Source organism: Ranitomeya variabilis, chromosome 2 (assembly GCF_051348905.1).
Source record: "Ranitomeya variabilis isolate aRanVar5 chromosome 2, aRanVar5.hap1, whole genome shotgun sequence".
Classification (NCBI taxonomy): domain Eukaryota; kingdom Metazoa; phylum Chordata; class Amphibia; order Anura; family Dendrobatidae; genus Ranitomeya; species Ranitomeya variabilis.
The window spans coordinates 1027963093-1027989431 of record NC_135233.1 but is presented as its reverse complement, the minus strand read 5'-3'; the positions used below and the strand labels follow the sequence as shown (position 1 = coordinate 1027989431).

Sequence of the window (26339 nt, the reverse complement as noted above, 5' to 3'; positions counted from 1 at the left end):
TCATGATTTTCCCATGGCTTCTTGCACCTCTCTTTTTTCATGAGTTAACCCTTCCCGACCCATGACGCCACGTAGGCGTCATGAAAACCCGTGCCAATCCGACCCATGACGCCTATGTGGCGTCATGGAATGATCGCGTCCCTGCAGATCGGGTGAAGGGGTTAACTCCGATTTCACCCGATCTGCAGAGACAGGGGGAGTGGTACTTCAGCCCAGGGGGGGTGGCTTCACCCCCCCCGTGGCTACGATCGCTCTGATTGGCTGTTGAAAGTGAAACTGCCAATCAGAGCGATTTGTAATATTTCACCTGAAAAACTGGTGAAATATTACAATCCAGCCATGGCCGATGCTGCAATACCATCGGCCATGGCTGGAAATACTAGTCTGCCCCCCCCCACCCCACCGATCGCCCCCCCAGTGCTCCGTTATGGGGTCCGGTCCCCTCGGTCCTGTGATCCGCTGCCCCGTGCTCCTGCCCGCTCCCCCCGTGCTGCTATGCCACCCCCCTGTGCTCCGACGCCCCCCCCCGCCCCGATCTCCCCCCCCTTATACTCACCGAGGCTCCCGGTGTCCGTCCGCCTCCTCGCTGGGCGCCGCCATCTTCCAAAATGGCGGGCGCATGCTAAGTGCGCCCGCCGAATCTGCCAGTCGGCAGATTCGTTAAAAGTACATTTTGATCGCTGTGATAGGTTCTATCACAGCGATCGAAATAAAAAAAATAATAAATAAACCCCCCTCTTTAACACCCCCATAGGTAGGGACAATAATAAAATAAAGAAAATATATATATATTTTTTTTTTTTCTTTTTCCACTAGGGTTAGAGTTAGAACTAGGGTTAGGGTTACGGGTAGGGTTAGGGTTACAGGTAGGGTTAGGGTTAGGGGTAGGGTTATGGCATGTGCGGATTTGGCTGCGGATCCGCAGCGGATTGGCCGCGGATCCGCAGCGGATTGGCCGCGGATCCGCAGCGGATTGGCCGCGGATCCGCAGCGGATTGGCCGCTGTGAATTCGTAGCAGTTTTCCATCAGGTTTACAGTACCATGTACACCTATGGAAAACCAAATCCGCTGTGCCCATGGTGCGGAAAATTCAGTGCAGAAACGCTGCGTTGTATTTTCCGCAGCATGTCAATTCTTTGTGCGGATTCCGCAGCGTTTTACACCTGTTCCTCAATAGGAATCCGCAGGTGAAATCCGCACAAAAAAACACTGGAAATCTGCTGTAAATCCGCAGGTAAAACGCAGTGCCTTTTACCTGCAGATTTTTCAAAAATCGTGCGGAAAACTCTTACACGAATCCGCAACGTGGGCACATACCCTTAGGGTTAGGGTTGGAATTAGGGCTAGGGTTGGAAATCGGGTTAAGAATAGGCTTGTGGTTAGGGTTACGGATAGGGTTAGGGGTGTGTTGGGGTTACAGTTGTGGTTAGGGTTGGGATTAGGGTTGGAATTAGGGTTACGGGTGTGTTGGGGTTAGGGTTGTGGTTAGGGGTGTGTTGGGGTTAGGGTTGGGTTTAGGGTTATGGCTACAGTTGGGATTAGGATTAGGGGTGTGTTGGGGTTAGTGTTGAAGTTAGAATTGAGGGGTATCCACTGTTTAGGCACATCAGGGGCTCTGCAAACGCAACATGGCGCCACCATTGATTCCAGCCAATCTTGCATTCAAAAAGTCAAATGGTGCTCCCTCCCTTCCAAGCCCCGACATGCGCCCAAACAGTGGTTTACCCCCACATTTGGGGTACCAGCATACTCAGGACAAACTGGGCAACAACTGTTGGGGTCCAATTTCTCCTGTTACTCTTGCAAAAATAAAAAATTACTTGCTAAGACATAATTTTTGAGGAAAGAACAATTATTTTTTATTTTCATGGCTCTGCGTTATAAACTTCTGTGAAGCACTTGGGGGTTGAAAGTGCTCACCACACATCTAGATAAGTTCCTTCGGGGGTCTAGTTTCCAAAATGGGGTCACTTGTGGGGTGTTTCTACTGTTTAGGCACATCAGGGGCTCTGCAAATGCAACGTGACGCCCGCAGACCATTCCATCAAAGTCTGCATTTCAAATGTCACTACTTCCCTTCCGAGCCCTGACGTGCGCCCAAACAGTGGTTTACCCCCACATATGGGGTATCACTGTACTCACAACAAACTGGGCAACAAACATTGGGGCCCAATTTCTCCTGTTACCCTTGTGAAAATAAAAAATTGCTTGCTAAAACATCTTTTTTGAGGAAAGAAAAATGATTTTTTATTTTCACGGCTCTGCGTTGTAAACTTCTGTGAAGCACTTGGGGGTTGAACGTGCTCATCACACATCTAGATAAGTTCCTTGGGGGGTCTAGTTTCCAAAATGGGGTCACTTGTGGGGTGTTTCTACTGTTTAGGCACATCAGGGGCTCTGCAAATGCAATGTGACGCCCGCAGACCATTCCATCAAAGTCTGCATTCCAAAACGTCACTACTTCCCTTCCGAGCCCCGGCATGTGCCCAAACAGTGGTTTACCCCCACATATGGGGTATCAGCGTACTCAGGAGAAACTGGACAACAACTTTTGGGGTCCAATTTCTCCTGTTACCTTTGGGAAAATAAAAAATTGTGGGCTAAAAAATCATTTTTGAGAAAAGAAAAATTATTTTTTATTTTCACGGCTCTGCGTTATAAACTTCTGCGAAGCACTTGGGGGCTCAAAGTGCTCACCACACATCTAGATTAGTTCCTTGGGAGGTCTAGTTTCCAAAATGGGGTCACTTGTGCGGGAGCTCCAATGTTTAGGCACACAGGGGCTCTCCAAACGCGACATGGTGTCCGCTAATGATTGGAGCTAATTTTCCATTCAAAAAGCCAAATGGCGTGCCTTCCCTTCCGAGCCCTGCCGTGCGCCCAAACAGTGGTTTACCCCCACATATGGGGTATCATCGTACTCAGGACAAACTGGACAACAACATTTGGGGTCCAATTTCTCCTATTACCCTTGGGAAAATAAAAAATTCTGGGCTAAAAATCATTTTTGAGGAAAGAAAAATTATTTTTTATTTTCATGGCTCTGCGTTATAAACTTCTGTGAAGCACCTGGGGGTTTTAAGTGCTCACTATGCATCTAGATAAGTTCCTTTGGGGGTCTAGTTTCTAAAATGGGGTAACTTGTAGGGAAGCTCCAATGTTTAGGCACACAGGGGCTCTCCAAACGCGACATGGTGTCCGCTAACGATTGGAGCTAATTTTCCATTCAAAAAGTCAAATGGCACGCCTCCCCTTCCGAGCCTTGCCGTGCACCCAAACAGTGGTTTACCCCCACATATGAGGTATCAACATACTCAGGAGAAATTTCCCAACAAATTTTAGGATCCATTTTATCCTGTTGCCCATGTGAAAATGAAAAAATTAAGGCTACAAGAAATTTTGTGTGAAAAAAAAGTACTTTTTCATTTTTACGGATCAATTTGTGAAGCACCTGAGAGTTTAAAGTGCTCACTATGCTTCTAGATAAGTTCCTTGGGGGGTCTAGTTTCCAAAATGGGGTCACTTGTGGGAGCGCTCCAATGTTTAGGCACACAGGGGCTCTCCAAACGTGACATGGTGTCTGCTAGTGATGGAGATAATTTTTCATTGAAAAAGTCAAATGGCGCTCCTTCCCTTCCGAGCCCTGCCGTGCGCCCAAACAGTGGTTTACCCCCACATATGAGGTATCAGCGTACTCAGGACAAATTGGACAACAACGTTCGTGGTCCAGTTTCTCCTTTTACCCTTGGGAAAATAAAAAAAAATTCGCTAAAAGATCATTTTTGTGACTAAAAAGTTAAATGTTCATTTTTTCCTTCCATGTTGCTTCTGCTGCTGTGAAACACCCGAAGGGTTAATAAACTTCTTGAATGTGGTTTTGAGCACCTTGAGGGGTGCAGTTTTTAGAATGGTGTCACTTTTGGGTATTTTCAGCCATATAGAACCCTCAAACTGACTTCAAATGTGAGGTGGTCCCTAAAAAAAATGGTTTTGTAAATTTTGTTGTAAAAATGAGAAATCACTGGTCAAATTTTAACCCTTATAACTTCCTAGCAAAAAAATAATTGTTTCCAAAATTGAGCTGATGTAAAGTAGACATGTGGGAAATGTTATTTATTAACTATTTTGTGTCACATAACTCTCTGGTTTAACAGAATAAAAATTCAAAATGTGAAAATTGCAAAATTTTCAAAATTTTTGCCAAATTTCCGTTTTTTTCACAAATAAACTCAGAAATTATCGACCTAAATTTACCACTAACATGAAGCCCAATATGTCACGAAAAAACAATCTCAGAATCGCTAGGATCCGTTGAAGCATTCCTGAGTTAGTACCTCAAAGGGATACTGGTCAGAATTGCAAAAAACGGCAAGGTCATTAAGGCCAAAATAGGCTGGGTCATGAAGGGGTTAAATACTTTTTCTCTGTGTCATTTCTCATTATTACCCATAATTTATGGACATTTATGGTTTGGTTTCTTTGCCTTTGTGGATTGGATGGGTTGTTACTGACATCTGGTAAGAATTTCATGTCAATAGCACCGTTAGAAATATATTCCCTTAGGAAATTGCTGATGTGTTCAATCCTTATTTCACCCGCAGTAAATGTATGCAATCAATACTCTACACTGCACTGTTCATGCAAAAATGGCTTGTTTGATGCAACATTTTTAATATAATCATGGATAAACAGCTATGATTTCCTGAATTTGGTGAAAAAACTACAAAAAGAAAAAAAAAAAAAGAAGAAAGGATCTTGGATGCAGGAAGCGCACCCCAGAACAGTTCCTGTGTGTGAGAATAAAGAACTCATGTGACGTTAGATTATCTAGTGCTGAAATCTGCCCAGTTTATCACACGGCTCAGGCTGGATGAGAAATCTACGCATGTTTACAGCGTCCAAGCCAAAAACTCAGTGTAAACTGTGATTACTCTCTGCAAGAAATTTTCACCTAAAGTTTTACATATATATTTTTTTTAATTGTCCCTTTCTATAAAGCAACACTTGATTTACTCAATGCCAAACTTTGTGTCAATAAAGTAAAGAACTTGTCTAAAATACATAAAAAAAATGTGTTCCAATATTAAACTTTTTTTATGCAAATTTCAGTTTGGCAAATTTATCGTAGTGTTCTTCAGAGAATCTTGAAAAAAAAACAAAAGAAGTTCATTGTCTCCTGACCCCTCCCATTTGTGACTCAGTGGGTGGGGCTTATTGTGTATGGTTCGCCATAGGGGGCTGAGATAGCGCCTAGTAGTGCCAGGAGCCCGACACCAGCTGTTCTCCAGCATCTGGTGTTGTCTTCCTTTTGGTCCTGCTCCTCTCCCGTTCCTGAGATACAGCCCTTCTTCCCTACATATATATATAAATCTATTTTTATTAGCCAACTGTGCGTGGTCCTCAAGAAGATTCCCACAGAGAAGAGTTAATGACCACGCCCCTTTGGATAAATAGACTAGACTTACCGTATATACATGGAAGAGGAGACCATATCTCAGTAATGGAGAGTCCAACAAACAGTGTTGTGAGTGTCACACAGCCGTGACAAATGCAGCTGCAGCGCCATAGCTATTCGGATAAGGAGTTATCCGAAGCTTTCGCTCATCCCTAGTATAGATATGTCATAGGTCGCTTCCCCCTCTTTGATGCGGTCTCCAGCGCTGAGCCGTATCTTTTCAGGCACAAGACAGCTGATTTGATAAGCTGTCATGTGCCCCCAACAGCCATGGGTGGAACAGCGATCCAACTGAGGCGGTTAACATGTTAAATGCCACTGTCAATCTGACAGCGGCATGTAACTCGCGCAAGCCGAAAGTGTGTTATAAACCCAATCCATTGGCGCCCCTGACACATGATCGCAGGGCACCGATGGGTTGGCATGACAACAGAGGCTGCAGAAGACCCCTATGCCAGTCATTGCAGATCTCCTATGGACCTCGGCCCGGGGGGTGGGGTCTTTTGAAACAATTAAGCAGCTTGAGGACCCAGCAGGGGTTCATCCTGCCAAAAAGGCCTTAGTACCAGCCAGGCTGCTGGGGGTGCGAGTTTTTCCACTTGGATCTTTTGAAGCTGGACGACCTGCTGTGCCAGGTGTCCTGTCTCAGCTTCACACATTGAACGAGGTCTATAACCTCAGACCGGATAAGATACAGCCAACTGGTATGAAATTATATATCCCATATTCTTCATAGATTATTTTTTTTCAACATTTATTAATCCCACATGAAGTTGTGAGCCTTTAATCACTTTGATAAAACACTGCCATAGACTGATAGAAAGAAGGCTGTTTGTCAAACTCCCTACATGCCGTAGCTGCAGTGGCATCCGTGGCATTTGCAGGGTTAACCTGCAGGGATAAGTCAGGCACAACTCATGTCCCCGCACCTTCCCCATAATGTACATTCGTATTCTTAAGCGGCAAATGACGCCCCATCAGCACATAAAAGTACGTCAATAAACTCCAAAGACCTGCTGTCTCCTGAGCCACCAGTCCCAACGAGCCACATACTTACAAGAAGCTGTTTCAGCCCCAGAAAGGTCTGTTCTACAGAATTGGCGGTGAGGACCTGTCTTTTCATGGCAGCTTGTTCCCCCAAAAAGCGCAGCATAAGTTCCCGGACCGCATCACCCTGAAACAGGAGAAACATGTTCAGCATACTCACAACATAAAACCAATCCTAACCTATGGCTCCTTATAGGAACAGCTGAAGATTCCTCCGAAATATGTGATACTATGTAGACAGCAGCCAAGACATGATGCCAAGAGGCCACCAAGAATGTCTGATGGCGACAGAACGAGGGCAAAGACAGGCTGATGTGATCCAATAATGGCCGATGTGACCCAATACCTTGTAGGATGAGACACGAGGCCGGGAGATCAGACTGTCACCAAGCTCCTGATCATAAATGAGCTGATAGCGACAGTTCCGGAGGAAAAACTTCTTTGAGAACCTGAGATCATATCGACCTACATTGGAAAATCTCTGTAAGTGGAAAACAAGCGGATCCGTCACCGCACTGTGCTACAATACGCAAGGGAAGCACGAGTACTAGGTGCCACAATACACCGGACACAAGGCCGGTGTACAAAGGGATGACGCTCCCCCGACTACCAGGGCAGTGATCCCCGTCTGATGTGCACACCCAAACACAGCAGCCGGGCGATCACTGAGGACGGCAGGCGATGGCTCCCCACACGAATACAGCGGACTCAGACTTTGTATTCAGTGCATCCTTGGATGGATCCTATTAGCCAAATGGCACAATATCTTTTTGTGCAGCGTTGGCCAACAGGAAAGGCGACCAGTCCCTATACTGTGCTGACCCTACATAGGGCACTATGCATGCCCCAGTCCTAGCCGAAAGAAGCCCCAAAGTTGGAGAGTGTAGTCCCCTTTGTCATAGGGTAGAACCATCAATGTACAGGAACCCTACAACTCAATTATTTAAAGGGTTTTCCACTTTCGGGAAAGCTGTAAAACAAACAGAGCAGGTCCTCGCCCCCTCTGGGTCCAGCACGGGCTTCACACCGCTGCTCTGGCAGTCACTGGTGAAGTCACATCACGGGAAAGCCTAGGCGGGTTGCCCATCACTATCTACATGCCTCCCATGAGAACAGATTGGTAAACCAGGGTGTCTGTTCTCATGAGAAGCATTTAGACAAAGCTGGGCAGCCCACCTATACTGATAGTATGGGCATCACTAGTAGGCTGTAAGCCCTATACAAGCCGCTATTGTGCAATCTAATACTAACCAATCACCCCTTCCATGACCTGGTAGGCTGTGAGTGGTTGTCTCATCAGTATTTTGCACCTGTGTTGCCACCAACTACATGGGTTTGCTGCATCCTGAGAGTACATTAGTTCTGAGATCTGGGCAGGGAAACACTGCTGCCCTTTATTTGCTTTATTCTTGAATTTTTGGAGGATTTGGAGTCCTCTTTTTGTGGCTCTGCTATGAAGTATAATTAAGCATTTGCATCCACATATTCCAAGAGCCGTACGTTTATGTTTAAGTTTATTTATTTTTTTGCAGGAGAAGCTATAGTTCCTGCAGCGGCCGGGCGATTACGTGTGCCTGCTATTAAAGAGAATGAATATTCACTGCTCCCCATGCCCATATTCCCGGACATGGGCAGAAGTGAGTATTCCAGCATCTGACCTTGGCTTGTAAGCTGCGCAAGACGTCACTGCCATGTGCTACTTACAAGCATAAATCAGCTGCTGGCACAAGAACAGGACGCTGCGAGGAAGTGCTGGGAAGGTAAGTAGAATGGTTTATGGGGCATTTTTTTTTAATGTTTTTCTGATGGGGCCATGCATGCCAGGATGGGGATAAGGGGACCATGTGTACGAGGATAAGGGCTATATATATCTGGATTGGGGATATTAATACAGAATTGGGGGACATTACCCCTGTTGCAGTGTTAACAGCAGTACCCCCCATAACAGTGCGTCATGACCACATTTTTTGCTATTTTCCATCTCTAAAACCTAGGTGCATCTTATGGTCTGGTGCCTCTTAGGGCTTGTTCACACTGTCCTTTTTTTGCTGCGGATTTTTCAGGTCCTGATTTGGAAAAACCACAGTGCAAAACCGCGGTGGTTTTCACTGCAGTTTTCTGTCCTTTTTCTACTGCGGATTCCACTGCGGGTTTCCAGCTGCACTTTCCTATTGGTGCAGGTGTAAACCCACTGCGGAATCCGCAGAAAGAATTGACATGCTACTTCTTTTTTTCCGCAGAAAATCAGCGCGGATTTTCAAGCCGAAAAAAGGAAAGTGGGCACAGCGGTTTTGGTTTTCCATAGGGTAACATTGTACTGTACCCTGCATGGAAAACGTCTGCGGATCCGCAGCTGCAAATCCGCTGCGGATCCGCAGCAAAAAACGCATCGTGTGAACATAGCCTTACAGTCCGAAAAATACGGTAAATAGTAATAGTACAGATAAATAACATAGGGACTTAGTTAATGCTAAAAGCCATCCCACCACAACAAGGTGAACCCATCTGGCAGTCCTACCCTATCTCTAGTATTAAAACGTTGTGGATAAGGGCCGAGCAGGACAGGGCCTGACTGAGACACCAATCCATGGAACCCTATACAGATGAAATACTTCGCTCAGAAAGGGAGGTAACATTCCCTGCTTTTACAAAATAGAAGAGTACAGCAAAATAAAAAAACTGAGCTGGACTACCCTGTTCTGCTCGGCCCTTGCTCACGTTGACGTCGTTTGATACATGCTAAGGTGTTAATACTAGAGGCAGGTTAGGATAGTGCCAATCTGTACACCTTGTCGAGGTGGGATGGCATTTATACTTTTCTTTTTATAGCAAAATCGTGATAACCAAGTCCCCTATCTTATTTACATGTACTTTTACTATTTCATTATTTACTCGCTGTAGGGTGTATGCTCATTTTTTTTTCTTGGGTTCTGTTTTAAACAGGGATTCTATCAAAACTACACCAAGCACTACACCAGTAAGTGACACATCAGGGTCTCTGTCTCCACATCATGCTGATTTCAGATCCCATAGATAAAACCTGCTGACAGATTCCCTTAAGGGGTTTTATTACTTTGTTGAACAGAAGCTCTGCTCCTCCTCCTCCCTGTTTGCTGAAGGCCTTCTGCTCCTCCTGCTCGATTTACAGCATTGTTGCACGGCTGCCCTGAACGCCTACAGTAACCACAGGCAGCGTCACCTCCGCTGCATCGGAGGAGCACAGGAACAGAGAAGCTGACTGACTCGGGAGCCTACGGGGCGCTCTTGTGACCCGAGCACCTATTATAGAGAGCGTGTAAGAGTACAGCACATGTATGCTATCAGGATTCTCCGGAGCTGGCATCGGCAGTCATGGGACCATAAGTACCTGATTTGCATACTTCCGACCACATCCCAACTAGATGTGTCCGGCCTTGCTCAATTCACTCGTATTGAGCGAGGCCTCACATGTCTAGTCGGCATCTAACTACATGGAGGCAAATATCTTAAAGCCACGTATCCGCCCACTCTCGGGAGAATCCTGACAGCAGGAACACTGCGCATTGTGGAGGATTCACAAGTCTGCAGTCACAAAGAATGACCCCAAGCTTGGACAACCCCTAGAACATGTTACATGCTTTGAACAATCCTAGGAGTCCCTTGACGGATCACATTAGTAACCTAGCAGTACGTATGGTGATCCACTTGTAAAAAAAAATAAAAATCGAAGGGCTAACTGGTCGTTTAGACAATAGTAGAAAGGCCCTTTAAATCTCTTGGGCGCCACTCTAACATTTCATGCTCTTTCTATATTTCACAAGCGTACCAGAAAAGCTGCCGACATAAATATCAAATCTATTCATTAGCCCAAAAGAGTGACCATTTAGTTATCTCGGGACGATTATCCCAGGAGATCTCTAAGAAATCATGTACAGAATAACACAGAAGACTACACTACACTACTGTACGGACGGGATCAGGATAAAGAAATGTATCTGCATATGGACACCATATTGGTGCCTGTGTGATGGATGTCCCAGTATGGCCTCCGTCTCGGCATCTCCTTCATGGATACATGAGCTTTTCGGGACACATCCATTACTGTGATGCCACAATCGCCTGTTCTCTAGAATTGGAGCAGATGTGCAGCGGCCATACACAGCCCTGATCAATGTATACATACTAATAACAGCTGATTGTGGGGTGTCAGACCCCCACAGATTTGATACCGATGACTCAAGGATAGGTCATTAATGTGAGATATTGGGACGACCTCTGTAAAGTTGCTTTCTGATTTAGGAGAAAACCTTTCTTCCATATTTAAAAACAAACAAACAAAAAAAAAAAAACCTGTTCTTTGCTCGCCCTAAATGGGTCACGTCATGTGGGCAGCGCTGCAGCCAATAATTGAGCTCAGTGGCTGGTGCCGTCAACTCAAGCAGAGCCACTGAGCTCTTCACATGCAAACAATATGAGAAACCAAAGCAGCAGCGGAGATTCAGTGCTGGACCCAGGGAGGGTGGGAAAGGACTGTTTAATTTTTTTTCCCGAAACTGGACATGCCCTTTAAATGTGAACAATGGGAAGAGTTACAATACCACTGATAGTACCGGTCAGCTTACCTGAATGTTGTCAAATTTCAAGCCCGGCATTGTCAGCTTCTCCTTGTCAATGAACACAGGGTTAAACTGTTGAGTTGCTACAGAAACGAGTATGTTCCTCGTGTCCTCGGAGGGCAGCCATGCATCATTTCTCCTGTCCATCTCGCTCATGTTAAGAGCTGTGGCAAACGGGTCATCGCTTCCTGCAAACACACTATGAATCTGCGAAAATGGCTTTGGGGACTGGGGAACCTCCACTGCATTAGATGACCCAGTTGAATCCAGGGATTTGTTTGCCACAAAAAAGCCAACAGCGGCCGGGTCCTGGGAGGTGCTGGTGTCTGGAGTTATGGGTGCCGGGCTCCGTTCAGGGCCACCGGGTGCTGCGTTTGGGTTACTGACAGAGATAAAGGTGGAAGACGTGGTGAAGGAATCGAAAAAGTCCACGGCGGAAGAATTGTTATTGACGTTATCAGAGAAGAAGTTGCTCAGGCTCGGACTCGGCTGGACGACTTGTGTCTGAGCCTTTAGAGTGTTTCTCATCTCCAGTCCAAAACTGGGAGATTTCACCATCTGAGACTCAAAGCCGTCATGGATTAAAAAGGACTGCTGGGAATTAGACTGGCTGAAGATGGTGCAGACCGGGATGGTCTCTTCTGCTGGAGATGATTTACTTTCTGGGGGAACCAGCTCTTCTTTGTGCTCTCCTTGTGCCTTTACATCCAGATTTTCGCTTTCCACCTCAGGTACATTCTGTGGCTGTAGAAAGTCACTGGTCAGAGTCAATATCTCTGCGTCAGAAGCTTCAGGACTGACGGGCAGCTGCGGACTAGTGTCTATGTGTCCATCATACTCTGCCGCCATCACTGCCTGGAGGTCCAGAGTTCGGCTGTTCTCGATTTCATCCACAATGTCTTGTAGGCAGCCGACGTCCCCGGCATCATCCTCACTGATGTTGGGAGAGTCGGAGATGATGACACTTTCCATCATTTGCTCGTTTATTTTCTCCAGCAGGTTGCCCGAGTCTTCGGAGAGGGTGACATTTTCCTCAGATTCAAAGTTGTCTGCATCGAGATAGATGGTTTCATCCTGGAGAAGAATCTCCTCCTGTTCTTCAGGGGGATTAATTTGTGGGAACCCCGCGATCATAGGCGAGCCGGATCCGGTTGTATTAGTGGGTAAAGTTGGCTCATTTTCAGGGCGGATATCAGGGATCTCCATTTCTGCTGTTCAAAAGAGAAGGGTAGAACCTGTTACTAAAATATATGAAACGTCTTTCCCGGAAAGGTACTAATGTCTAACAAAGCGGTAGCAGGACCCTCGCAATGAGCAGCGGGATGTAAATTATATCATGTCGGGAGAAAGAAGATAATGACAAAAATTATCTTCCACTTCCACTTCCACTATTCCACTATGGAAAATGATGGCGCAACCATGGGATAAACCAGGACTTTACGATTAGTGAAGATCTGACTGCAAGAAGTCCCATAATCATTAGAATAAAAGTGTTAAAGGGGCATTCCAGCCACTGGAGTTGTGACAAAGGCTACTTCAATGGGGACCCAATTGCTGGGACCCTGCTGATACAGGTTCTTCTCTCTGTGCTGTAGACTTTGAATGGATGGGTGAAATGCAGGTTCACCTACCGCTCCATCCAAACTATATGTGCTCTTGCAGACTACCCCTTAAAGGGAACCTGTCACCCCCCCAGTCGTTTCAAACTAAAAGAGCCACCTTGTGCAGCAGTAATGCTGCATTCTGACAAGGTGGCCCTTTTAGTTCTGGGTGCTGTAACTTGAGAAATAATCGGTTTTATAATTTGTCTGAAATACCTGCTCCTCAGTCAAGTGGGCTGGCGTTTCCCCCCTGCTTCAAAGAGCACACAGCTGTCACTCACATCTTCTTGGCGCCGGGCGCCGCCTCCTCCCCACCGCTGTTTTCAAAAGTAGCCAGCGCCTGAGCTCTTATCCCCTGCGCGGCCGCCCTGCCTGTGATTCCCAACCCCGCAATGTGAATAAATCATAAGTCACTGCGGGGCTGGGAATCACAAGCAGGGCGGCCGCGCAGGCGTTCACAGCGTTCACTGCGCCTGCACCAGGCAGGGGATAAGAGCGCAGGCACGGCTACTTTTGAAAACAGCGGTGAGGAGTAGTCGGCACCCGGAAGATGTGAGTGACAGCTGTGTGCTGCCTGAAGCAGGGGGGAAATGCCGGCCCACTTGACTGAGGACCAGGTATTTCAGACAAATTATAAAACTGATTATTTCTCAAGTTACAGCACCCAGAACTAAAAGAGCCACCTTGTCAGAATGCAGCATTACTGCTGCACAAGCTGGCTCTTTTAGTTTGAAACAACTGGGGGGGTGACAGGTTCCCTTTAAAGGGTTGCAGCTCCTCTACAACTGTTTCCTGCATATTGATGTTGGTGGTTGAGGGTGCCACTGTGCCCCCCTAACCTCCTTAACAGCTGTTTCCTGCACATTGATGCTGGAGGCTGTGGATGCTGCTGAACCCCCAAACCCTTTTTTACTTTGATAACCACCTTCAGCTATAAAACATGGTTGCAAGCCACATCCTATGCAAGAAAATCGTAGTAGCCACCTGTGTGCCCCGCTGAATATTAGAATTCCCCGAGAACATCCTTATACAGTAATATTGCTGGAAATACTTCTTTATAAAAGTAATAATGCCCTGAGCACCACCTCATAAAGTATTAACGATCCAACCTCTTCTTCCCCCTTATAAAGTAATAACGACTCAACCTCTCCCTTATAGAGTAATAACGACACAACCTCTCCCTCCCCCTTATAAAGTAATAATGACTCAACCTCTCCCTTATAAAGTAATAACAACCCATCCTCTTCCTCTCCCTTATAAAGTAATAACGACCCAACCTCTCCTTCCCCCTTATAAAGTACTTATGCCGGAGTGTAACTTTATATGAGTAACTTTCTCCCAAGTGCCCCCTTATGAAGTAAGAATGTTCTGAGAACCCGTTTAAAAAGTAATAATGCCACAAATGACTTCTATAAGGGCGCAGGCAGACGGACGTATTTCTCGTGCACAGACTGGCCCGGAGCTTATTCTGACCGGAGAATGATGTATTTCTATGCAGCTGCCATGCTCAGGGCAAAAGAGCAAACTGTCAGTCCGAGGATTGCGATGCGATCGCCGCAGGAGAAATATGTCTGTGCCCTTAAAATAATAACATGTGAGGCTCAGTAACTGCCGGGTGGGGACATCTGGTGTAAAGGATGGACAGGACCCCACTAATATCATAATCTGACAGCTGCAATACCCTAGTGATATGCCACATTGAAGGGGGTGCCCACTAATTGGCAATCCCTCCTTAAATGCTCTGGTTCCTCATACTCACCTCCTGGACAGGTGATATATATATATATATATATATATATATATATATATATATATATATATATATATATATATACACACACACACGGGTTGGACAAAATAATGGAAACACCTAACATCATAATCTTCGAAAGTGTTATAAACATGCAAACCGTGATATATCGTAATGTTTTGTAGTTGATTATTTGTGTTATGTGATATGTATATGTAAATTAACTGTTTGTTTTGCATAATTGTAAGAACATTGATGAGAACCTGATACCAATGGCAGACCTCTCGGATTTTCAAAGAGGCCAAATTGTTGGTGCTTGTATGGCAGGCGCTAGTGTAACAGAAAGTGCCCGAATGCTTGGCGTGTCAAGAGGTACTGTCTCCAAAGTAATGACTGCGTTTGAAAGAGAAGGAAAAATGTCCGCAGCAAAGCACAGGTCCGGCCGAAAGTCAAAGTTGACTGAAAGAGACCGTCAGACTCTAAAGCGAATTGTGAGAGAGGATCGCAAGACCACGGCTCCGAAAATCACTGCTGAGCTCAATGAACACCTACAGAACCCAGTTTCCACAAAAACTGTTTGTCGGGAGCTGCACAAATCTGGATTCCACGGAAGAGCTGCAATTAGAAAACCGCTGCTCTCAATGACAAATGTTCCCAAGCGTTTAGAGTGGTGTAGAAACCTCCAGAATTGGTCTCTCGAGCAGTGGAAACATGTGATATTCTCAGACGAATCATCTTTTACCCTATTTCCGACCTCCGGCCGAGTGTACATTTGGAGACAGCCAAAAGAAGCATTCCATCCAGACTGCCTTCTCCCAATCGTAAAACATGGTGGAGGTTCTGTGATGATCTGGGGTGCTATTTCGTGGAGATACCCCGGGCCAATGATATCCCTTCATGGAAGAATTAACAGACGAGATTATTTAGGCATTTTGGGTGGCCAAGTGCATCCAATGGTTCAAGCACTGTTCCCGGAGGGGAACACCAACTTTCAGGATGATAATGCACCAATTCATACAGCTAGAATCGTTAAAAAGCATGGCACGAGGAACATTCTAATGAAGTTGAGCATCTCATCTGGCCCCTACAATCCCCAGACCTCAATATTATTGAGCATTTATGGTCAATTTTAGAGATTCAAGTTAGACGTCGATTTCCGCCGCCATCGTCGCTCAAAGAACTGGAGGGTGTTTTAAAAGTATAATGTTACAGGGTATATACACTAGATTCCTTGATAAGGCGTTGATCCAGGGAACTAGTCTGATTGCCGTATGTGGAGTCGGGAAGGAATTTTTTTCCCCATGGTGGAGTTACTCTTTGCCACATGGGGTTTTTTTGCCTTCCCCTGGATCAACATGTTAGGGCATGTTAGGTTAGGCTATGGGTTGAACTAGATGGACTTACAGTCTTCTTTCAACCTTAATAACTATGTAACTAACTGCAAAAGAGGCTGAAATTCATTAGGAAACAATTCACACCTTGTATGAATCCATACCTCGGAGAATTGAGGCTGTAATCACCGCAAAGGGTGGACCTACACCATATTAAACTACGGTAACTTTTGTTGATGTTTCCATTATTTTGTCCAACCCCTGTACGTGTGTATATATATATATATATATATATATATATATATATATATATATATGTATATATATATATATACATATATCTCTGAAAAACTGCAGAATTAAATGCCGCCAGTCTCCGATTCCTGCTGCCCGTGGATCAGATGAAAGCTTCCCTTTAAAGAAAACCTCCAATTGGAAAGTCATGAGAAAAGTAGTCTTAAAAATGGTACAAGTCTCTGCCGATGCTTCGCTGACAGATGTGATTTTATGGCATTTGTATACGAGCGAAATTTATTAGAGGGTTATTCCATAAAATTAATAGGACTATCCAGGACATAAATTGAGTACCTATCCTTGGGTCAATATCAGATTGGAGCTGACACCACCGGCCAATCAGCTGCTATCAGGGGCCGGATGTGCACAGTGTATGGAGTTGGGACAGCACAGCTCTGTTCACCGCGCAGTGGCCATTCTGAGGGACTGCAGCTCAGGTTCTATTGAAGTGAATGGGAGCAGAGCTGCAGAGAAGAGAACGGCCACTACAAAGTGAGGGGAGCTGTGCTGCCTCTGGACAGCCAAGACCTGATAACAGCTGAGGGGTGACACTGTCGGACCCCCACTGACCTGATACTGATGACCTATCCTATAGGACATGGGAGTACCAGAGCGCGGTCGTGTCCCCGCTGCATTCAGTAATGGCGCTGTCTCCGGCAGAGGGTGAATGGGGCAGAGGTAAGTGGTAGGGGAGATCAGGGAGGGGCCCAGACTGCAGACCACCACTGATTTGCACCTCTATGGTCTGAAGGCCCCGCTGTATGGAGAGGGGGCCGCTTACCTCTGCCCCAGCTGTATGGAGAAGGGGCCGCCTACCTCTGCCCCAGCTGTATGGAGAGGGGGCCGCTTACCTCTGCCCCAGATGTATGGAGAGGGGGCCGCTTACCTCTGCCCCAGCTGTATGGAGAAGGGGCCGCCTACCTCTGCCCCAGATGTATGGAGAGGGGGCCGCTTACCTCTGCCCCAGATGTATGGAGAGGGGGCCGCTTACCTCTGCCCCAGCTGTATGGAGAGGGGCCGCTTACCTCTGCCCCAGCTGTATGGAGAGGGGGCCGCTTACCTCTGCCCCAGCTGTATGGAGAGGGGGCCGCTTACCTCTGCCCCAGCTGTATGGAGAGGGGGCCGCTTACCTCTGCCCCAGCTGTATGGAGAGGGGGCCGCTTACCTCTGCCCCAGCTGTATGGAGAGGGGCCGCTTACCTCTGCCCCAGCTGTATGGAGAGGGGGCCGCTTACCTCTGCCCCAGCTGTATGGAGAGGGGGCCGCTTACCTCTGCCCCAGCTGTATGGAGAGGGGGCCGCTTACCTCTGCCCCAGATGTATGGAGAGGGGGCCGCTTACCTCTGCCCCAGATGTATGGAGAGGGGGCCGCTTACCTCTGCCCCACTGTATGGAGAGGGGACCGCTTACCTCTGCCCCAGATGTATGGAGAGGGGGCCGCTTACCTCTGCCCCAGATGTATGGAGAGGGGGCCGCTTACCTCTGCCCCACTGTATGGAGAGGGGGCCGCTTACCTCTGCCCCACTGTATGGAGAGGGGGCCGCTTACCTCTGCCCCAGCTGTATGGAGAGGGGGCCGCTTACCTCTGCCCCAGCTGTATGGAGAGGGGGCCGCTTACCTCTGCCCCAGATGTATGGAGAGGGGGCCGCTTACCTCTGCCCCACTGTATGGAGAGGGGGCCGCTTACCTCTGCCCCAGATGTATGGAGAGGGGGCCGCTTACCTCTGCCCCAGATGTATGGAGAGGGGGCCGCTTACCTCTGCCCCAGATGTATGGAGAGGGGGCCGCTTACCTCTGCCCCAGATGTATGGAGAGGGGGCCGCTTACCTCTGCCCCACTGTATGGAGATGGGGCCGCTTACCTCTGCCCCAGATGTATGGAGAGGGGGCCGCTTACCTCTGCCCCAGATGTATGGAGAGGGGGCCGCTTACCTCTGCCCCAGATGTATGGAGAGGGGGCCGCTTACCTCTGCCCCACTGTATGGAGATGGGGCCGCTTACCTCTGCCCCACTGTATGGAGAGGGGGCCGCTTACCTCTGCCCCAGCTGTATTGAGAGGGGGCCGCTTACCTCTGCCCCAGCTGTATGGAGAGGGGGCCACTTACCTCTGCCCCAGATGTATGGAGAGGGGGCCGCTTACCTCTGCCCCAGCTGTATGGAGAGGGGGCCGCTTACCTCTGCCCCAGCTGTATGGAGAGGGGGCCGCTTACCTCTGCCCCAGATGTATGGAGAGGGGGCCGCTTACCTCTGCCCCAGATGTATGGAGAGGGGGCCGCTTACCTCTGCCCCAGCTGTATGGAGAGGGGGCCGCTTACCTCTGCCCCAGCTGTATGGAGAGGGGGCCGCTTACCTCTGCCCCACTGTATGGAGAGGGGGCCGCTTACCTCTGCCCCAGCTGTATGGAGAGGGGGCCGCTTACCTCTGCCCCATTCATCCTCTGCCGGAGACAGCGCCATTCCTGAATGCAGCGGGTCACGTCCGCACTCTGATACTGTCAGTGAGTGCAAACACAGCAGGATTTCACCTTCTCACCATAAACATCATATTTCCATTCACTGACAGCAAGCAGAGATCAGAACAATGAATAACAACTATACACAAAGCAAGAAAGCATCATCCACACCGGAAACCGCATTTTAGGACTCCTGACACACACTGCTCACAGCAAAACGTCCTATTCACTGACGAACATGAAAACCGCACGGACAAATGACTACCGGCAGAGCTCTAGCATCGCACCGACCTGACTCCCCGCACCGGCCTCGCCCACCTCTGCTACACTCAGCTGATACCGGCAATCTCTACGCAGGCGTAAGGAAAACCTGCCAGTGTGAAACCCTGTAAGTCCAACGCGCATGCGTCCAGTTCCTCTCCTAAGGCATGTACGCATGCGGGTTTACTGTACGCAAGCGCAGTACTTGGAACTTCGAATTCAATCAACTTTATTTAGACAAAACAGTAAAAACAGGAAGAAACTTGGAACGGAAGCCGCAGTGACTCAAAATATCTCATTGAATTGAATGCAAGGCTGAAGGGTTTTGTTGACAGGTGGAACCGCAATGGAGGACGATGCTCCTGTGATTTACGGGCTGGAGTTCCAGGTGTGTTGTTCTCCATGTTTTATATATGTATAGTGTATATATGGGTGTTTTACCCATAATAGTGCACACAGCCCTAGTGTGTGTGTATGTATATATACACACACCTCTATCTGTGGTCACTGCACGTATAATTTTTCTTGTTGCTATTGGAAACCGTACACCACCCAAGTGACCACCTATTATTATGGGATAGTCACTTTCTCATCACTTCCCATGGGATGTGCCGCTCTGACATAGAGATTTTACTTCCCAGAATGCAAGTCACCAGAGCAAAAGATGAGCCAGCAAGGACTGCTGGGAGATTTCAGCTCTGAAGCTGGCAGAATTTTGAATGCATTGCCAGAATCTATAACTGTCTGTGTGATCAGCAGACTAATATCGGCACTTACAGACCTTTCTCCATGTAATGGTGACCCATGTTGTTGTTTTTGTCGGCGCACTGTGGGAGGGAGCACTATTAGTTTCGGTATTGCTGCTGGTTATAGGATATGGATGTTTGCAGACAGTTTTTCTTTACTTCAGAGCAGGTATTTTGGGGCTAAAAATAATTTTTGCAACTGATGACAAATTTCCTGTGATTAGTTTTTCCCTTCCCTGCCTTCTATGGCTGAGCTGGAAATATCTCCATCCAGGCTCCAATCACTGGAACGCTGCTTACATGATTCCCACAGGAGTGCACATAGGAAACAGAGCAACTCTGTTTTCAGAATTTGGGAGAGACACGGAATTCACAACTCGGATGTCAGCACCCTGGCACCGACTCATGCCTGTCATGATGAGGGGGCGAGTAGGGGTCAGATGCTCCCGATTCATCAAGAAGTTTGTGCCTCCCTCAAATCTTACTCCAGTGACTGGTTGTAGTAAGGTTTCTGGCCTAAGGAGCGCGATGGCTCCTGCGTCACTCTCCTGCCGCACCCCCGTCCTGCCCCAGCTCCACCAGAAGTCACAAAATGTTTGTGCAGCTACAAGTTGTGCAAAGATTTATCCACTTTTCAAAACAATTTACTCCAGAATTCTGGTGAAATTGCTTTGATGACTCTGTGTTTCCCAAACTTGCAATTCTAATGAACAGTTTCGCTGTCCGTTTAGAACATTGATATATTAGGTAAAAAAAGAAAGAATAAATCAAATTATATATACTGCTTGGCCTGTGCGGCCTGTGTTCAGAGAACATTTCTGCGATTCTCGTTCGTGTAAAACAGACCAAATTTTTTATACATTGTGTGTGACTCCAGCCTAAAGGAGATCCCCCAACATTAAACATAATGGTATTTTACTTACTGATCAGGAGTCTGATTGTCAGGACCTTGCAAAAGAACAGGGGCAGCAGTATTTTTTTCCCCTCCACAGCAGCACTGCCATCTATCTGCTGTGTAGGGAAGTGCAGCACAGCCGTATGTATGTGAACGGAGCAGCTCCCTATACAGCAGTGCCACTTTGACAGTAAAAGTGATAAAGGAGAATTGACCCCATAACTGAGCGTATTTACACTATTGTATAATAATTGGGAATATCCTTAAAAAAAGTAATATCTGCAGATTATTTTACCTTTTTTCCCAACGGTTGGATTTTTTTTTTTCTTTCAATTTTTGCAAGTTTCCACCTATCTCTCCCATCGGGACACAATGTACAGTCTGAGTTATGTCAACTCTGTAGTTTATTATTCAGAACCAGACGTGACTCCAGGTCACCAATAAGCTGCAACCTTAAAAAGAAGATTGACTTTTCAATGACTGTCCAATAATACGGAAAATCTGATGGTTCAGAACCTGTCCGGTCCCTTTTAGGCTGCATTCATTTATATCTTCAGTTTTAAAGCTGAAGTCTTAAACAAGTAAAGTTTTACTTTTATTCTACTTCCACATATGTAGCAAATATTTTATATATACCTGCCTGAAATCGTCTGGGGAAGGAGTTCGGCAAGCTGGAAAGCCCCCAAGGCAAATGTTAGAATTTGCTTCAGCTTTGTGGTATTGTGCTTTTAGGTAGTGTGGTGCCACCTGCAGGTCATTTTTCCTTACTGCAGGTTTATGAAAATTAATGTTTAAAATGTATTTTGTGATCACATCGTGCACGTGTGATTTGTTTGGCTATTTTCTTGCTGAAGGGGGCAAGTTTACATTTCAAATGGTGTATCATTTGTGTGTGTGGGTGCAGTATGAACGGAGATACAATTTAATCACCGAAAAAGAGTGTTTTGATTTAATATAGAAGGATTAGTGCTCACCATTAGCGGTGCTTAAAGGATGTAACTCTTCATGAGGAGTCTGGGACTGACCTTCTGGCTTGTGGGATCCCAACATGCTGGCGGCTTCCATCAGCGCACCATGGCAGTATGTGCGCTCAGTTACCCATCTATACCTCCTGAGTTAGTGATTGGGCAGTGCTGCTTTAATGCGATCCATGAGATCTCTCCATATTCTATGAGATCTCACATTGTGACACCAATGTCTTCCAATCCAAGCGAAGCCCTCGATCTCCTGTTAAAAAAAAAAAAGAGGAAAAGTAACAATAATAAACCAACACTATACCCATACCTGTCCGCCATACAGTCAGTCCCACGCAGTAATCCATATCTAGGAGAATGTACAGTTTACAACCGAGAGCGCTGCTAATGCGATCGCCCCCAGCTGTAAACTACTGAGGAATGAATGAGACGCTGCGGTCACAGGCTCAGTAGCTAGCGGTGACGTCACTGAGTCTGTGCTCGCTGCTTCTCATTCATTCCCCAATAGTTTATAGCCGGGCTGGTCGCATTAGCACTGCTCCTGGTTGTAAACTGTACATTCCCCCAGATATGAATTACTGCGTGGGACTGACTTTACGCCGGACAGGTATGGGTATATTGTTGGTTTATTATTTTTACAGGAGTTCAAGGGCTTCGCTTGGATTGGCAGACTAATAAAGATGGGAAACTTTGTGGTGTATGATTTCATTACACTACTTTATTCTTACTGTGTGGTGTTTTATTAACCCTTTAACAACTACAGGGTTAGTAATGGAGAGGTGTCTTATTGACACCTCTCCATTACTAAACCGGTTTGATTTCACCTTACAATAGGAAGGTGACATTAACCCCTCATTACCCCACTTGCCACCGCTACAGGGCAAGTGGGAAGAACCGGGCAACGCTCCAGAATTGGCGCATCTAATAGATGCGCCTTTTCTGGGCAGCTGCGGGTTGCTGGTTTTAGGCTGGGGGCCCATATCCATGGCCTCTTACCAGCCTGAGAATAGCAGCCCGCACCTGTGAGTTTTGCCGCGCTGGTTTAAAAACATAGGGGGGACCCCACGTCGGGTTTTTCTTTCATTCATTCTCCCCTGCTCGCTGGCATACCTAGGGAGAAGGGATGACAGCCGGCTTCAGCACCACACGTAGGGGAACAGCGCTTACAGTAGCGCTGCTTTCCCAGCGGGCGTCCGTGCTCACGGAGGACAGTGTGCACTGTTCTCCGTGTGGCACGTTTTGCAGCCCGTGTGTCCGGGTAAAAACGGACATGTCTGCGTGTTTTGCACATGGACACATGGTCCGTCAAAACACGCTGACATGTGGATAGACCCATTCATTTGAATGAGTCTACGTGTGTCAGTGTCTCCGGTACGTGAGAAAATGTCACTACACGTACCGGAGACACTGATGTGTGAAACCGGCCTAAAACCGCATCAGGAGACAGAAAACGCCTCCAAAAGCTCCCATAGAAGGAGCACTTGCTAAAGGGAATTCCACTTAAAAACTCGTCATGTTTGACCATCTCATAAAAACCACTGTGTACACAAAACCTTAGATTACGTTCACACTTTTTTTTTTTCCCAAAGGTCTAAAACATCTGGATTTCAAGCAGCAGACACTTTAGGAATAATTCTTTTTTTTTTCTGTATTTTTTTTTTATTTTTTGCACATTTTTTTTCAGTCTTTTTTGGTGGTTTTCTTATGTTTTATTGTAGGGGTTGTTCCCTTTCAGTAATTGAAATGAAGGATATTATACAGTGCTTTGCGAAAGTATTCGGCCCCCTGGAACTTTTCAACCTTTTCCCACATATCATGCTTCAAACATAAAGATAACAAATGTACATTTTTGGTGAAGAATCAACAACAAGTGGAACATAATTGTGAATTTGAACGAAATTTATTGGTTATTTTAAATTTTTGTGGAAATTAGAAAACTGAAAAGTAGGGCGTGCAATATTATTCAGCCCCTTTAACTTAATACTTTGTTGCGCCACCTTTTGCTGCGATTACAGCTGCAAGTCGCTTGGGGTATGTCTCTATCAGTTTTGTACATCGAGAGACTGAAAGTCTTGCCCATTTTTCCTTGGCAAACAGCTCGAGCTCGGTGAGGTTTGATGGAGATCGTTTGTGAACAGCAGTTTTCAGCTCTTTCCACAGATTCTCGATTGGATTGAGGTCTGGACTTTGACTTGGCCATTCTAACACCTGGATACGTTTGTGAACCATTCCATTGAAGATTTTGCTTTATGTTTGGGATCATTGTTTTGTTGGAAGACAAATCTCCGTCCCAGTCTCGGGTCTTTTGCACTTTTGCAGACTCCAACAGGTTTTTTTCAAGAATGGTCCTGTATTTGGCTCCATCCATCTTCCCTGTCCCTGCTGAAGAAAAGCAGGCCCAAACCATGATGCTGCCACCACCATGTTTGACAGTGGGGATGGTGTGTTCAGGGTGATGAGCTGTGTTGCCTTTACGCCAAACATATTGTTTGGCATTGTTGCCAAAAAATTCGATTTTGGTTTCATCTGACCAGAGCACCTTCTTCCACATGTCCACATGTTTAGTGTATCTCCCAGGTGGCTTGTTGCAAACTTTAAACAACACTTTTTATGGATATCTTTGAGAAATGGCTTTCTTCTTGCCACCCTTCCATAAGGCCAGATTTGTGCAGTGTGTGACTGATTGTTGTCCTATAGACAGACTGTCCCACCTCAGCTGTAGATCTCTGCAGTTCATCCAGAGTGATCATGGGCCTCTTGGCTGCATCTCTGATCAGTCTTCTCCTTGTTTGAGATGAAATTTTAGAGGGACGGCCGGGTCTTGGTAGATCGCTTGCACAGTGCTCCTTAGGATGTTTAAAGTTTTGGAAATCATTTTGTATCCAAATCCTGCTTTAAACGTCTCCACAACAGTATCACGGACCTGCCTGTTGTGTTCCTTGGTCTTCATGATGCTCTCTGTGCTTCAAACAGAACCCTGAGACTATCACAGAGCAGGTGCATTTATACGGAGACTTGATTACACACAGGTGGATTATATTTATCATCATTAGGCATTTAGGACAACATTGGATCATTCAGAGATCCACAATGAACTTCTGGAGTGAGTTTGCTGCACTGAAAGTAAAGGGGCCAAATAATATTGCACGCCCCACTTTTCAGTTTTTGAATTTCCACAAAAATGTAAAATAACCAATAAATTTCATTCAACTCCACAATTGTATTCCACTTGTTGTTGACTCTTCACCAAAAATTTACATTTGGTATCTTTATGTTTGAAGCATGATATGTGGGAAAAGGTTGAAAAGTTGCAGGGAGCCAAATACTTTCGCAAGTCACTGTAAATAAGCAAACCACGCTATACTCACTCTTTTTGGGTCTACCAGAGAGTTTTGTCGCTGCTTCCGGTCTGTGGCATTAGATGCAGCGCTGACGTCATGTCGACCACGCGGCAGCCAGTTAGTGTTAACAGTGGCTCTTAGCGGGTCGTTCCATGTACACGGGAGTTGCTCAGCTCTCGGATTGTTGCCTATATGCCGGCAGCACTGTATCCAATGCCACAGATCAGGGAAGGTGATTCCTTGTTTCTTTATTATAACCTGAGACATTCATTTATTGAAAGGGAACAATCCCTTTAAATCCATTAAGTAAGGAATAAAACAGTCACATTTTTGCTGCGGAAACGCTGAACAATACACTTAAAAAGACACCCGGGCGTTTTCCGACCAGTTTTTTAGCCTTTCCATTAACTTGTTTTGTGAAGTACAGAGTGTCTTTCTAGCAGAAGACTCCTGAAGAATTGTCAGATCATTTCTTTTAAAGTCTTGGTGGTTTTGAAAGCATGAAGCTTTTTATAAGATGCACAAAAGCCTGAATATATGAACAGCGAGAGGTTTTCACATAGAAATGAATTGGTCCATTCGTTTATGTGTCTTGTCAGCGCTTTTCCTGGTGTTTTTCAGAGTGGACCCACTCAGAAACCATCGGGAAAAGTCGCATTGTGACCATGCCCTTAGTGTGTTCCTTTAAACATGGAACCTCGGCGCTGCATTTGGTCTGGAGATTATTAAGGTGAGGTGCGGAATCTGTCTTTTCTTCTCCAGGGACTCTTGCAAAAAATCTTAGCAATGAAGGGGAATTTTGGTATGAGACAGTTGTGGCATATTAAAAAAATGGTGAAAATAAACAACGTTTTGTAAAACGATCTTCCGTCAGATGTAATTTATCATAGAACGTTAGTGCGGTCATCCCAGGATCTCCCACTGACTTTACACAACCGGGAAATTCTGCTCCTACTCCGCAGTGATGTTCTACAATGGGGCTAGGCCCGATTGTGTAGCTGTGAGAGTGGGATCCGGTTGTCAGAGACAGCTGGAGTCCCCATAGAGAAGGCAGAGACCATTTATTACTATCTGCGCTTTCTCCATCGCTGTATACATAGTTATAAACAAGCGCTGTGTACACAGTAATAGGTGGCTCTTCCTCCTCCATACACAGCGGTCATGTGTATAATTATGAGACCTAGTCGTCAGCTCCGCTATGCATCCAGGAGGAGGTATTTCCACTGTAACTGCAGCCAGTATACCAGCCTCGGTTACAAGGGAAATAAGATGGAAATATTTCAATAGGAAAACTAAAACTAGTAGGAAACTGGCTATTAGTTGGAGTTTCCTACTCCACACTGATGAGGGGCAAATACCCCGAAACAGCTGTCTGTGGATGGATACCATGTTTTGGCATAGGTGGTTTTCCTTTATTGGATGCTGCCCTTCCCGTGGTTGTTCCTTCCCGGTGAAAGACCTGGCTATTCATTGCTTGCGTTGAGAAACACGTGATGGTGTCTCCGCGGCTTCTCTACAGGTACCTGGAAAGTTGGCAGATGTCAGAAAATCAGTGGGTGTTGAAGGAAATTCTCTTCTGGGTACCGAAGAGTTTACTCA

General features: G+C 46.3%; 2 protein-coding genes across 5 annotated transcripts in view; one reads left to right on the top strand and one right to left on the bottom strand.

Annotated features, from left to right (window-relative positions):
- The window catches only part of TRAPPC12 (trafficking protein particle complex subunit 12), a 120829-nt gene extending 101842 nt beyond the window's left edge, over nt 1–18987 (bottom strand). The window contains exons 1-3 of one of the 4 annotated variants that reach the window (XM_077291372.1): nt 18815–18987; nt 11105–12309; nt 6514–6630 (exon numbers count right to left, since the gene is read on the bottom strand). In XM_077291372.1, coding sequence (XP_077147487.1) covers nt 6514–6630; nt 11105–12304 — 1317 coding nt within the window. In that variant the 5' untranslated portion in view covers nt 12305–12309; nt 18815–18987. Of the gene's footprint in view, nt 1–6513; nt 6631–11104; nt 12310–18788 lie in introns of all 4 variants that reach the window. The other 3 variants (XM_077291373.1, XM_077291371.1, XM_077291374.1) reach the window with 3 other exon arrangements.
- EIPR1 (EARP complex and GARP complex interacting protein 1) overlaps nt 18941–26339 on the top strand; it is a 285030-nt gene continuing 277631 nt past the window's right edge. Inside the window, exon 1 of the mRNA XM_077291375.1 lies at nt 18941–19172. Within this exon, the coding sequence (XP_077147490.1) occupies nt 19131–19172 (42 nt within the window). The 5' untranslated portion in view covers nt 18941–19130. The remainder of the gene's footprint in view (nt 19173–26339) is intronic.